Genomic DNA, 14771 nt, shown 5'->3' on the forward strand with positions numbered 1-14771 from the left:
TCTGAACTAGCTAAAACCAGAATGCTCACCCAGCCTGGGGAGATGGTGATGGAATAAAGAGTAGTAGATGCATATATTTTGGTAGATTGTATGCACTACAGGCAGTGAGCAGAATGGAGCAGTTGAGGTACAAAAAGAAATCACAGGAAGAGAAGCAAAGGCAGGAGTAGCTTGGAAGGAGGACTAATGAGTGATTGATCTCAGTGAAGACAAGAAATCAGAAAAATGTGGGCAAAAATGAAACATAATACTGGGAGAGGGGACGGGTGGGTGGGGGGAGGGGTGAAGGGTAAATCAACAACTCAACAAATATTTAATAAAACTTGGACATAGTGTAATGAAACCGTATCCGTGTAAATCTCAGTTTTTCCTTGCCATGTAGATTACGCAAGATATGTGTGCAGGCGCAATAGTATGAACCTTTCTTGATTAATTTTGAAATATACACTCTCAGAACTTTATGAGTAATGTTTTGTGTAACAAAACTTATTTCTTGTGGCATCCATCACTAGAGATTTTGGAGCATTTCTATGATCCTCTGACACTGATTCCTTATCTACGTGTATTCCCTGAAAAACCACTGTGATGTGCCTGACAGAAGGAAGTTTCTATTGTACCACACATTAGGGTTTCTCCCTGTTCCTTTCTCATACTGGGCATGGGAAGAATGACAGCTGAAATGCCCCTGTTACACTGGAATTAGTCTAATCTTGTTTTTGTGTTCCCAAAGGGAATAATATGTAAGGGGCTGTTGTATATTTCCAAAATCAACTTTGTTTTTGAAGCATTGTGAGTCAAGTTTCACAATTGGTGTCTATCTTGTTAGTTGGTGTCTATCTTCCATCATCTGCCAGTTAATGGTAACTTACTATCTATTAGTATATCTGTGACACTCTGCCATGTATCAGATAAACCTGTAGCCATTCATGCTGCCCTTCTTTGCATAAATCCAAAATACCCTGTTAATTCTATTTGGTATAGCCCCCACACACTTGAGGAATATTGGAGGATGAGTGAAACAAGTGTTTTGCAAGCTATATTCTTTGTAGATTGATAACATTTATTGGTATCCAACTAATGGAGTGAAGTCTGCCAGCTCTTCTGTCTATACTTGAGCCTATGTATTCAATATCTCCACAGACTGTTAGACCCAGGTATTTGTATGAATTGTGGTGCACTGATATTGTATTCATACTGCCTGCCTGTACTTGTGTGGCAAGAAATCTCTGCTGTTGTAAGCCATCTCATTCACCTGGGTCCATGATGTGATACTGTGTGCCCAGTTCTTGGCTGCCAGGCCGTCTCTAGTCTGTTCTGTGAGCCACCACTCAGTGCTGTGGTCAGCATCCTTGCAAACCAGGGTATCTGCCCCAGGTGGCAATGTCAGGGGGCACCAAATTCATATTCTTGAAGAAAAAGACCTTGTTTCACAAAGTATCTAGCATCCAAAGCACACTGGTCATCAGTTATTCATATGATTTTGAAATGCATCCCTGTTGGTTTTTGAACATTTTTAATGCATTCTAAGTTTATTTCTGAATGAATCATAAGCTGATTGTTGAATGCTTGCATAGTGTATGTGATGTCTCTGCCAGGGGAATGCCCATCACATCTAGAAATAAAAAACTTTCCCACAGACAAAAGGGGACGCGGCTATTCGAGCTGAGCCAAATAAACCTGAATGAGTGAATGCCAATCGCTGTTTGTTTATGTGGTTGATTGGGTGTATAAATGATAAGTGTTATAATCATTAGTGTAATTCATAGAGTCAGGATACCAGAGTGGAAGTCAATGACTAACAGGAAAAACAGCTAAGAAAGATTACATATTATCATCTCAGTGTATCCAAGAAAATGAAATTTTGACAGAAAATCTTTGCCAGATCACTACACTACTAAGGGCTAGTTGTTGAGCCCCCAGTTAGCAGCCACTTCTATTCTTGGAATAGTGCAGAAAACGCCTTATGCAAATACATAATAATGCCTAACTGAAGAATAAACAAGAGAAATCAAACCAGTGGTTCTGGCGGGGTTGGTGAAGTCAATCAGAGAATAAGTTTTGGCAATGGCAGGAACAGGTACAGAATTAGTGATGGCAAGATTATTTGTTAGAGTGAGGAAGGAGAAGAAACAGGAACATCTTACAAGTTATATGGAAGAATATGATGATTCCATGTGTATATAAAAATTTTGTGCTGCTAGTACTACTACTACTACTACTACTACTTCTACTACTACTTTTCAATCTCATGGTATTGGTGCTTCGTGAATTATATTCTGTCATGTTATTTCTGTAAATGAGGTAGATAAAAATTACTGCTTGTTCCAAAACATTCTCACTTATTTGGTATGTGGTACAATTGGCGCAATTTTAGAAAGGATTATATCGTTTTATCCAGTAGGCAGTGTCAAAATAGATGTAATAGTCTTGAGTACTATTCATATTAACAGCTTTTTCAGTATTAGACAATGGCATTTTGATTTTTCAAGTAGCAAAATGTTTGACAAACCTTTGATGAGGTAATAGATTGTTTCCCAGAAAAGAAACCATGCTGTGTAAAGTTTTAGCACTATTAGAGACCAAAAAATGTTGAGACTTAAGGGATTGAAGAAATGTGTACTGTCTTGCTTGTCTCTTGTCTTTACTGGTTTATGTTTCCTACATTTAATTTTATGTCACACAAAAGAGGAAGTTATTAGCTAATAGGCAATAAAGAGTGTCTAATTCTCCTGGTCACAAACAATCATACCCAGTATTAACTGTGAGTTTTTTTAGGGGGGGAATAGGATGTCAAACTGACCAACTGGGAACATGAGTGACATCACAGGACATCATATCCACTGTCCTGAATATAGATTTGATGGCTTCCATTACAAAATATACCCATTTCAATTCCGCAGAGTGAAATAGAGTGACATGCAATAGAAAGAATGTAAGACATTTTGTTCGGTCTTAAGTGTGCCAAAGTACAATGCCACATTTTTTCACATGTTTTACATATTAAGCTCTTCAGAAAGATGTGCGCTACAAAGTGACCATGTTTTTGAAAAATCTTTTTTTTTTAATTTTTGCCATCTTATCTCAAATGCACAAGAGGCATGGAAGGGGGTAAGTTTTTGACCCGGTTCAGAAATATCATAGATTCACGGCATCATTTAATGTAACTCCAAATCCTGAACATATAATTCTCTTACTCTGGATGAATCTGAAAACCATAAACATACAGACTGGTAGTAGTTGTACTTTGTCTTAATTGTATCATCCTTGAACACTGTAAATTTCTTGTGCTTTCTGGACCATTGATTTGGCTGTGCTGTTAATTATTGTTCTTTCACTACTGGTGATGAGACTAATGCCGTGACATTCATTTTTTATTTGGTTCTTCACAATTGACAAGTTTTTCAAAGTTATTTACTAGAAGCCACAGCTATTGCTGTTGTTAAGTACTAGGTCCGCATTTCTTTTGTAAAAGACAGGCTTGGAGGGTAATACTTTTGTAGTTTTCTCTGGAATTTTGTAAAGTCTCTTGCAGTGCTTTCAAAATGATTTTACAGCCAGTTATTGTTAAAAGTGCTTTCATCATAGTTTTGTGGTTCACTGTTTATTCTTAGAGTTTTTGGTAGTGATAGTAATTTTTAATTTTCCTGTATTTTGATGAGTAGACATTCCCTCCCTTCCTCTAGTTTTTGGCACAATTCAGAAAAATCAATTTTTTATCTGTTATTTTTGTAGTTTTTCAATGGGAGGAAATAATATGTTGTCTGACTTCCCAGAAAGAAATCTCTCAAATTTTGAAAAGTATAACTCTCCATGATGCACAATGCCTCTCTTGTAGCAGTTGCCACTGGACAGTGTAGAGCAACTCTGTAATGCTCTAGCACTGACCAGATGATCTCATGACAAAAAGTGCTGCTCTTCATTGGATCTTCTTTGTCTCTTCTATCAGCTCTACCTGGTAAGTGTCCCAGATTTATGAACAACACTCAAGAATTGGCTGAACAAGCACCTTGTAAGCCACTTCTCTCATGAATGCATTATATTTCCTTAAGATTGTTCCTAGCATCTGCTTCTCCTACTTTTTGTTTTGTATTGTCATTCCACTTAAGGTTGCTCTGGATAGTTACTCATAGGTATCTTACAGTAAAGACTGTTCCCAGCAATTTCTCATCAGTAGTATAATTGTACAGTAGTGGATTTCTTTTCCTGCATATGCACAGTATGTTACCTTTATTTACATTGAGGGTCCACTGCCAGAGCCTAAACTATCCTCTGCAGGTCTTTCTGAACATGGATACTGTCCCCTAGCATTGCTACTTTCTTACAGTCAACCACATCATCTGCAAACATTTTTAAAGAGCTTCCAAAAGTTTCTTCTACATAATTTATACACACTGTAAACAATAATGGTCCTATCACACTTCCTTGGGGTTCTCCAGAAATTGTCTTTAGATATTCATCAAATTACCTTCCATCAAGAATGTGGATGCACTCAACAACTCTGATACAATTTTGTTTATGATTTTATTCCATTAAGAGCAACATTTTGAGTTCTGTCTGCAAGGAAATCTTGAGTCCAGTCACAAATCTTGTGAGAGGCTGCTCGCACAAGTTCATGTGTCGATTTAAAGTTCTATATTCATACATTTTACTGTTTGTGTCACTTCTTCTGCATAATCTTTCATTGATTGTGTCACTACCTATTTGTATTGTGATATACTGTGAAATTTCAAACATTCACAAGTGCCATGATAAACTAATACTGTTATCGTCAACTGTAGGCTTAAACTAAATTTTGCTCTTTTAAAAGTTTGGAGGACAGTAGCCCTGTCCTTGTTCAAAATGACCTTTCTCTAATTTCATTGCATAATTATGTGATAAATAGGTTAGTTTCAGAATTTTCAGATGTTTGCAAAAATATTTTTGTAAGTTAGTGGTATGAGTATTTTGGATATGTGATTTAATTTGCAGGAAACTAGCATTTGTTGTTCACAGTTCAACCAAAATATGCATCACCTCTGAATTTCGCTGTATATCAACACAAATAAATGTGCATATTTGAGAATTTTCAGAAGCTACCATTGTCCTTTTCGTAATCTTTTGTGTTTCAAGGTTTAGTTACTGTAGCAGATTTTCTAACTAACATGAAGTGTTACATGTAGTTTTCCCTTAAAGAGGAGTAGCCCTATGTATTATCTTCATTTACTGTAAATTTGTTTTTAATTGCCTTAATAGATATCACATTTTGTGTGTCTGCTTCAATTCTTATAGGGAATTATCAACTTTATAGCTCAACAGATTAAAATATAATCAGTGGGCTTAATTTAAAGTTATTTGTTCACTGTCTTGAAATACATTGCATCAGCCAAAGTGCAGCCCAACTGTGAATGCTGTTTTCAAACACAGGATGAGTTGGTTGACATTCTTTAGCAGCAGGAAATCACTCTGATCACTGTCAAACAATTGACAGCTGCTTTGAAGTGGTGTGTTGGAAGAGCTCCTGAGAGTCACATACCTGTGATACATGTACCAGAGATACTTCAGGTACTATCCTCTCCTGTGGGTCCTGTCCTATCTGCAGAAAGCAAAATATTTGTCATAACCCATCCACTTGACTGTCAGTGGTGCATCAGTGGCAGAGCAAGGCATCCTGTACAGGGTGGACATGGACCAGGGAGGACTCAGGATGTTGCACAAATCCACCTAACCAACAAGTTTGAGGTGTTGTCTTTCACTGAAATTGAAACTGAGCCAGCAGGTCTTACTTAATCTATTTTGGAAAAATCTGTTTTGTCCATTGTTAGGAGAAGGCAAACGCAAAACTATAGGAACCTATTAGCTGTCGGCAGTTTAAACATATGGTGACTGATGGTGCCCCTTAGGGAAATGGCAGTAAGGGACAGGAGAGAACACAAGGTTCACTCAGTGTGTATGTATGAGGGCCTCATTCAACATGGTAAAGTGGTTATTCCAGCAGCCATTGAGGGAATAGGGTGCAACCAACTGCAGATTGCAGTCCATGTTGGAACAAATGATGCCTGTCATGTAGGCTCAGAGGTGCCTCTGAGGAAGTCCAGCGCAGTCCTGGACGAAACGTAAGGAGCAGAAAAGTTCTTGGACCACGACCTCATTCTGGCAACTGGCAGTGAAGGTTGAGAAGGCCAGCGTTGCACATGGAGTTTCAAGGAAACTCACAATTTGCAGCATTGTCCCCAGAACTGACCGTGGCCCTTTGGTTCTGAGTTGAGTCAAAGCACTGGACCAGAGATTTCAAAAGTTCTGTGACAATTTAGGCTGTGATTTCCTGAACTTACACCATAAGGTTGAGAAATGTAGGGTCTCCCTAAATAGATCAGGTGTGCACTACACATCAGAAGGTGCAACTCGAGTAGCCGACTGTGTGTGTGTATGTGTGTGGGGGGGGGAGGGGGGGGGGGGGGGGGGCACAGAAGCGTTTTTTAGATCCGGTTACTCTCAGTCCAATTCAGATAACAAAAGCTGTAGGAAACCCATAAATATCAGTGTAAGATCAAAAATCGTAAAGGTAAACTGCCAAAGCATTCACAAGAAAGTGCCAGAGTTTGAAGGGCTCATGAAAGGCAATGAAGTTCACATAAATGACTGGGTTCCAAAAGCTGGTTGAAACCTGAAACTGATAGCTGTGAAATTTTTAGAGAAGATTTAATTGTATATCAAAAATTCAGGGGTGAACATAAAATGATAATTGGATCCTTCTATTGCTCACTAGACCCATCTCCTGATGTAACCAAAAACTTTAGAGGAAACCTCATTCATCTGTAGGTAAGTTCTCCAATCATACTGTAATCATTGGTGGAGACCTTAGTCATCCAAAAATTAAGTGGGAAAATTACAGTTTTGTTAGTGGTGGATATGATAAGACATCATGTGAAACTTTACTAAATGTTTTCTCCAAAAACTACCTCAAATAGATAGTTAGGAAACCTGCTCATGACGGAAAGATATTAAATCAAATGACCACAAATAGACCTGACTTCTTTGAAGATGTCCACGTCTAGAGTGGTATCAGTGACCATGACAGAGTTGTGGCAACAGTGATTGTCAGAGTACAAAGGACAACTAAACCAAATAAAAAGATATATATGTTCAGCAACCTAGATAAAAAAACCAGTACTGTCATATCTCAATGAGTAACTTGAAACTTTCAGCACAGAGCAGAAGCATGTAGAGGAACTCTGCCTCAAGTTTAAAAGAATAGGTGATGATGCACTGATTAGATATTTAGCCAGTAGAACCGTTCATGATCTACAGTCACTGTGAAGAAACTTCTAAAAAAACACATATTACTGCATAATAGGTGTACAATGATGTGTATAGCTATAGACAGAAATGCTGAATTAAACATATTTAGCTGTCAAGAGCGCAATGCATGATGCCTCCAATAACTACTTTAGCAGGATACTGTCAAGTGATCTTTGACGGAACCCAAAGAAATTCTGGTCATATGTAAAGGCTCTTAGTGGAACTAAAGTTCATCTAGCGAATGAGACAGGAACTGAAATTGAGTGTAGCAAAGCAAAAGCTGAAATGCTTAACTTTGTTTTCAAATGTTCCTTTACAAAGGAAAAAATTCTCCTTTACAAAGGAAAACCCAGGAGAATTGCCCCAATTTCATGCTCGTACCACTGAAAAAGTGGGTGAAAAAAGTATTAGTGTCAGTGGTGTTGAGAAACAGATGAAATCATTCAAATTGAACAAAGCTCCAGGCCCCAATGGAATCCCTGTCAGATTCTAACAATAATCTATAGTAGATCTCTCAAATAAAAAACAGTGCCCAGTTCTTGGAAAAAGGCACAGGTCACACCCATCTGCAAGATGGGTAGTAGAATTGATCAAAAAAAAGTATAATTCAGTATCCTTGATATTGATTTGTTGTCGAATCTTAGAACATATTCTGAGCTCATATATAATGAGGTATGTTGAACAGAATGACCTCCTCAGTGGCAACCAGCATGAATTTTGAAAACATCGATCATGTGAAACCCAACTGCACTTTTCTCACAAGACATACTGAAAGCTTTGAATTAAGGCAGCCAGATAAGTGCAGTGTTTCTTGATTTATGCAAAGCATTTGACTCAATACCACATTTATGCTTTTTGCAAAAGTATGATCATATGGGGTATCAAGTGAAATTTGTGACTGGATTGAAAGTCATCATCAGATGTAGTAGTAACTTCAGATGTACGTTGGGACCCTTGCTGTTCATGTTACATGTTAATAACATTGCAGACAATATTAATAGTAAAATCAGGCTTTTCACAGATGATGCAATTATCTATAATGAAGTACTATCTGAAAGGAGCTGCATAAATATTCAGTCAAATCTTAATAATATTTCAAATTTGTGCAGAGATAGATGTTCAGATATGTAAAATTGCGCACTTCACATTAAAAAAAACATAGTATCCTATGACTATAATATCAATGAGTCACTGTTGGAATTGGCCAACTCATACAAATGCCTGAGCATAAAACTTTGTAGGGATTTGCAAAGGAAAGATCACATGTGTTCAGCCATGAGTAAAGCAGGTGGTAGACTTCAGTTTATCGGTAGAATACGAGGGAAGTGCAATCAGTCTAGAGAGGAGATTGCTTACAAATCATTCGTTCAACTGGTTCAAGAATACTCCCCAATTGCGTGGAACCTGTACCAGATAGGACTGACAGGGATTACTGAGCTTATACAGAGAAGAGCAGCGCGAATGGTCACAGGTTTGTTTAATCTGTGGGAAAGTGTCACGGAGATATTGAAGGAACTGAACTGGGAGACTCTTGAAGATAGATGTAAACTATCATGAGAAAATCTGTTAACAAAGTTTCAAAAATTGGCTTTAAATGATGTCTCTAGGAATATACTAGAACCCCCCCCCCCTATGTATCACTCACATAGGGATCATGAGGATAAGATTAGAATAATTACAGAATGCACAGAGGCATTCAAACAATCATTCTTCCTGCTCTCCATACATGAACGGAACAGTTGGACGCACCCTCCACCATACACTTCACAATAGTTTGCAGAGTAGATGTAGGTGTAGATGTAGAAATCTGGTCCGATACTTGGTAAGCACATATTTTTTTCACTAAATGACAGTGCAGGGTGCCACCAACGCCTTTCTTAAATCAAGGAATATAACTTCAATCTGGGTACCATTGACTACAGTTATTATTCTCATAAAAACAAAGTGAGCCGAGTTTTGCATCATCTTTGTGGAATCCATGTTGAATTTTGTAGAGGAGATTTTTTTCCTCCAAATACCTCATAATTCTTGAGTTTAAAATGCATTCCATAACTGTACAGCAAACTGACATCAAAAATGTAGGTGTATAATTGTGAGCACCTGTCCAATTATACTTTTTGAAATCAGAAGTGACCTGCTCTTTTTTGCATTCACTGGCTACCCTTCTTTGCTCCAACAACCTACAATAAACTGTTTCTACAGGGTGTTTCAAAAATGACCGGTATATTTGAAACGGCAATAAAAACTAAACGAGCAGCGATAGAAATACACCGTTTGTTGCAATATGCTTGGGACAACAGTACATTTTCAGGTGGACAATCTTTCAAAATTACAGTAGTTACAATTTTCAACAACAGATGGCGCTGCAAGTGATGTGAAAAATATAGAAGACAACGCAGTCTGTGGGTGCGCCATTCTGTACGTCGTCTTTCTGCTGTAAGCGTATGCTGTTCACAACGTGCAAGTGTGCTGTGGACAACATGGTTTATTCCTTAGAACAGAGGATTTTTCTGGTGTTGGAATTCCACCGCCTAGAACACAGTGTTGTTGCAACAAAACGAAGTTTTCAACAGAGGTTTAATGTAACCAAAGGACCGAAAAGCGATACAATAAAGGATCTGTTTGAAACAAACGGTGTATTTCTATCGCTGCTCGTTTAGTTTTTATTGCCATTTCAAATATACCGGTCATTTTTGAAACACCCTTTAGAAGAGGAGCAAGTTCTTTTGCAAAACCTTTGCAGAATCTTGTAGGTATCTCATCTGGTCCTCATGCCTTTCCACCACTAAGCAACTGTAGTTGCTTTCCTCTTCCACTATCAGTTAAGTCAATATCTGCTATTTTGACATTCATGCAGTGATTAGAAAGTGAGACTCTGTCTCAATCCTCCACAGTGAAACAATTTTGGAAGACCAAATTCACTATTTCAACCTTCTCTCTGTTATCCTCTGTTTCAGTGTCAGTATGGTAGTGGCTGAGTAGATGATTTTGGACCATTTACTGATTTTATATAAGACCAAAAACTGTTAGGGCTTTTAGTCAAATTGGTTGACAATATTTTACTTTCAAAGTCATTGAATACTAAGCCTCATTGCTCTTCTCATACTCATTTGCACTTCATTCAGCTCTTGTGTCAGCTAGATTTTGACTTCTCTTGTATATATTATTAATCTCTCTTTGTTTATGTTGCAGTTTTCTGACATTGTTGTTAAACAACAGCTGTTTATCCATCCCTTAAGACCTTGCTCAGAACATATTTGTCTAAGGTGTATTGAAAGATTCTTTCCACAAATTGCTGGGTTTGCTGATTTTGTGATCCTTTGGTTTCAAATGAGTATGTTTTAAGAAAGTAAGAATTATTAGTAGATGGAAGGCCTTACAAAGTTTTCTGTATTTTGTACCACTATGATTTGTTATTTTACATGATGAATTCTTTCTTACTGTTTTCAGGAGTGAGTTCTCCCTTGTATGTAGGCTGTGAAATCTTCAAATGATATTTGGACATTTGTATGAGAAGTCTGTGTATTTTTTTCTGCTGTATGTGATATTGCAGTTCTGCTAATTTTTGTGGTTGCTAGTAGATTGAAATACATAACCTGTGGCTACAATTGATCATTATTTTAACTCTTTCGGTCACGAATTATTTTTTTCCTGAAAAAATAAAATCATGGCTTTGCTATCCAGTTCTTCAAATTAAATTCTAATTTTTCAGACACACTAAATATTCTGAGGTGCCCTCCGAGGGGGGATACAATGCGTCCCCAAATGAGGACATTGTGTTCAAGTGGGTGCAGTATAAGACGAAAAGTCAAAGTGTTTTATTTGATTTTATTTCACCAAAATGCATAAATTACACAGAACCTACTTAATGATTATATACATAAACTTGTTTTACACTTCTGAAGAATGGTAATAGAAAAAAAATCCTTTTTCTATCCAGACATAAGTGAATGTTACATTTTATACAATGAAAGGTGGTTTTTGCCTTTGCACCTGAAAATGATTTTTTGTCACTGACCTCTGGAAGATGCCCAGCATTGTCCAAATGAACATCGGCTTCTGGGTAAACTTCTGCATTAGCTTGTTTTGAAGTTCTTGGAGATATGCCACTCTCACAAGTGGGACACCCCCTTTTTCTGGCAGCTGGTTTATCTATTTTTGTCAGTACTTTGGCCACACATATCCTAAAGTGAAGCAAATCAAGGGTCTTATTTTTAAGAACACCTAATTCTGACGCATTTTTCTTGTACTCAACCATGCATTTACACATGCGATATCAACTGCACGAGCAAACATGCGAAATGTCCACTTTCGTGATCTGATGAATGTGCGATAAATAGTGATCAGAAAATTCATATTGACAACCACTCCCATGTGTTAATTGTAAATTTGAATATCTTCTGGATAGTTGATTGTGACATATTTCTCCAGAACCTATGATAAAAAATGCTTTTAGGAAAAGAAAAACTCATAAAAAACATACATCTTAGTAACCCAGATGAAAAAGCAGCTAAAATCATTTTATGTTGATTTTGAGGTGTACACATGGCCTTATAGATTTTTTCAGTGCCTAAGAGATGGAATATGTTTCAGGTTGAAAACCAGCTATAAACTGTCAAAAATGGCTGGCAAAAAATTGTGTTCAGTTTCAAAAGCAGCTAATTGCTGTCTTCGTGTGCAAATCCCGCTAAATGCCCAATACGCATGGCTGCTGCCCTGCCTTGTCCAGACGCAAAGCACATGAACAGACATCAGAATTACAAATCTGGACATTCAAAGTTACCTTTCAGTCTGTCACAATTAGAATAGATATTTCTCTTATTCAGATTTAGGTCGGCTGCACTGTAACAAATTCATACGTAACAATAACATTCTCACTGCCAGTGCATAATTGTTTGGATGGGACAAGTGTTTTGTGATTATCTCAGTGTCGCTTATCATACAGTTAGCGGCTTTGCATCTAGGCTACTCAGCTTACAATATACAATAAGATATAAAACGTCTAAAATTACCAGTACCTCCATCATTGTCCTCTTGTTCAAAATTATTGCCAGTATCATCAGACAGATCATCAATTTCAGATGAATTAAGGAGCCCTGTAACTTCTTCTTTTGTAAGTGGCCTTCTTCTGTCTTTTACTCAGGGCACTGTGAAATCGCTGTAAAATGACTAAAAAGACAGCAAAATAATATCCTAAATTTCTATGCTATTACAACCTTTCAGTCACAATGTCCTCATTTGGAGACATGTATAAAGTTATAAATATGTCACTTACCTTTCGTTCTGAAAGACACCTTTAGTTTTCGCCTTCAAGAATACACCTTCCTACGCATATATATATATATATATATATATATATATATATATATATATATATATATATATATATATATATATATATATATATATATATATATATATATTAAAAAGGAAAGCGCCGGCAGACAGGCACATGAACAAAACACACAAACACACACACAGAATTACGAGCTTTCGCAACTGGCAGTTGCTTCGTCAGGAAAGAGGGAAGGAGAGGGAAAAATGAAAGGACGTGGGTTTTAAGGGAGAGGGTAAGGAGTCATTCCAATCCCGGGAGCGGAAAGACTTCCCTTAGGGGAAAAAAAGGACAGGTGTACACTAGCACACACACACACATATCCATCCGCACATACACAGACACAAGCAGACATATTTAAAGGCAAATATGCCTGCTTGTGTGCTTATGCATTTGAGTACCTATTGCTGCATTATTATAACATATATTTGTAACTGCAGAAGTAATCAGTGTAATCTTTGGTCATGAAAGGACAGTTCTTCAGCATGAACGTTAATCTTTGAAGAAATTTTGGCGCATGTTTTTTATATGCATCCTTACGCTTGTAATGCCCATTTGTGTTCCAGTGGTGACAGAGCCTCCGTATGGACTCAAACTGAATCTACGCAACACTTACTTCAAGATGCGAACACAAAGCCTTGAGTCCTGTGAACACCCAGCTTTCAAGTCTTTAGTATATGTGCTGGCATTTTTTCATGCTGTGGTGCAGGTATATAATGACATCATTGCTGTAATGCAACTTCATATTAAGAAGCATGAATTATTTTAAAAATTTGTAGAAGTTGGTTTATGGTTCAGGTTTTTCTCGTGTAGGACTGAAGAAATAAAATGTTATTGCTTGGGCAGCTTTTGGCTCATGGCAGTTTTGACAGATTTAATATCCCCACAGATTTAATATCCCCACAATTTCCTTGTGTTGATGTTCACAAGTACATGATAAATATAACAAGAAAATTTCTTATAGTAGCATATAATAGTTCACATACCTTATATCATAGTTGCTTGTATTATTCTGTTTGCTTATAAAATTAGAAAATATGAATTCAAATCTTATAGTAGCATATAATAGTTCACATACCTTATATCATAGTTGCTTGTATTATTCTGTTTGCTTATAAAATTAGAAAATATGAATTCAAATTGACTTAAAAATGTACGAAAACATACATAATGGAAGTTTAATGTCATTCTTTGTCTCTTTATGTCTCTCACAATTTATCTTTCTTTTATTGTGCATGGATGTATCTGTTTTTTGTTATGTTGGAAAATTTGGAAATGCTCACTAGAAAATAGCAGGGTCTACAGATTGATGCAAACTATACAAATTTTCAAACTCCCTTGTGAAACCATGTACAACAATTAACACTACACCAATAAGAGAGAAATGCAGATAAGGACAAATGTAAGTAACTTTTTTATTTCTTGAAAACATGCTAAATTTTTTCTGTGGATAAAAATGAAAGAAAAATGTTATGAAATTCTAGAGACTACTATACTCTTTCCAAATGTATTTACACAAGTAAGAGTCTGAAGCAGACTCTTTGTAGTTCATATTAGCGAAGTAGAAAGTCTGGTTGTCTTGAGGTAACATGTAGCAAATTCTGTGTAATATTTCAACCTGTATGCTGTTACTTATGGTATGAGTACATAAAATTCTACAGATATTCATAGACATTACTAGCAGTTTGTAAGAGTAAAATCATATGAACATACATTTTTTAAACATTTGGAAACAAATGTATCTTTCAGAGGAAATTATCCTAGTTTTCAGAACTAATAGTTGCTTCCTTGAGGAGGAGGAAGGAATGTACTAGGGAAGGTTAAAAGGAATGGCAGATTATACAGACCCCAGAATTAGAGAACCCATCTGTTGTGAGGCTGTGTGAAGACAAACATAAAGGGAAAGATGTCAGAGAGAGCAGGAGATCAAAGGTAGTACATTGGTAATCAGTGAACGAGTTTCAGTTGAAACACAAGTTGACTGAATCCAGTCAAAAGACTAAGTGACTTAAAAAAGAAAAAATAATACTAGGACACTTCTAGGCTAGAGCTATTGTGAGGTAGAGGCAGTGGAGGGTAAACTAAAATTATTGTGTATAGTGAATGTTTTAAAATAATTTACATTTAGTTTTTAAAAATCCAGATTTATAATTTGTAT

At 36.8% G+C, this 14771-nt stretch overlaps 1 protein-coding gene across 1 annotated transcript in view; it reads left to right on the forward strand.

Annotated features, from left to right (window-relative positions):
* LOC126273341 (dynein axonemal heavy chain 10) overlaps positions 1 to 14771 on the forward strand; it is a 1458287-nt gene that overhangs the window by 1314520 nt on the left and 128996 nt on the right. Inside the window, exon 147 of the mRNA XM_049976887.1 lies at positions 13180 to 13322. Within this exon, the coding sequence (XP_049832844.1) occupies positions 13180 to 13322 (143 nt within the window). The remainder of the gene's footprint in view (positions 1 to 13179; positions 13323 to 14771) is intronic.

The sequence above is a fragment of the Schistocerca gregaria genome, chromosome 5 (genome assembly GCF_023897955.1).
Source record: "Schistocerca gregaria isolate iqSchGreg1 chromosome 5, iqSchGreg1.2, whole genome shotgun sequence".
Lineage (NCBI taxonomy): Eukaryota > Metazoa > Arthropoda > Insecta > Orthoptera > Acrididae > Schistocerca > Schistocerca gregaria.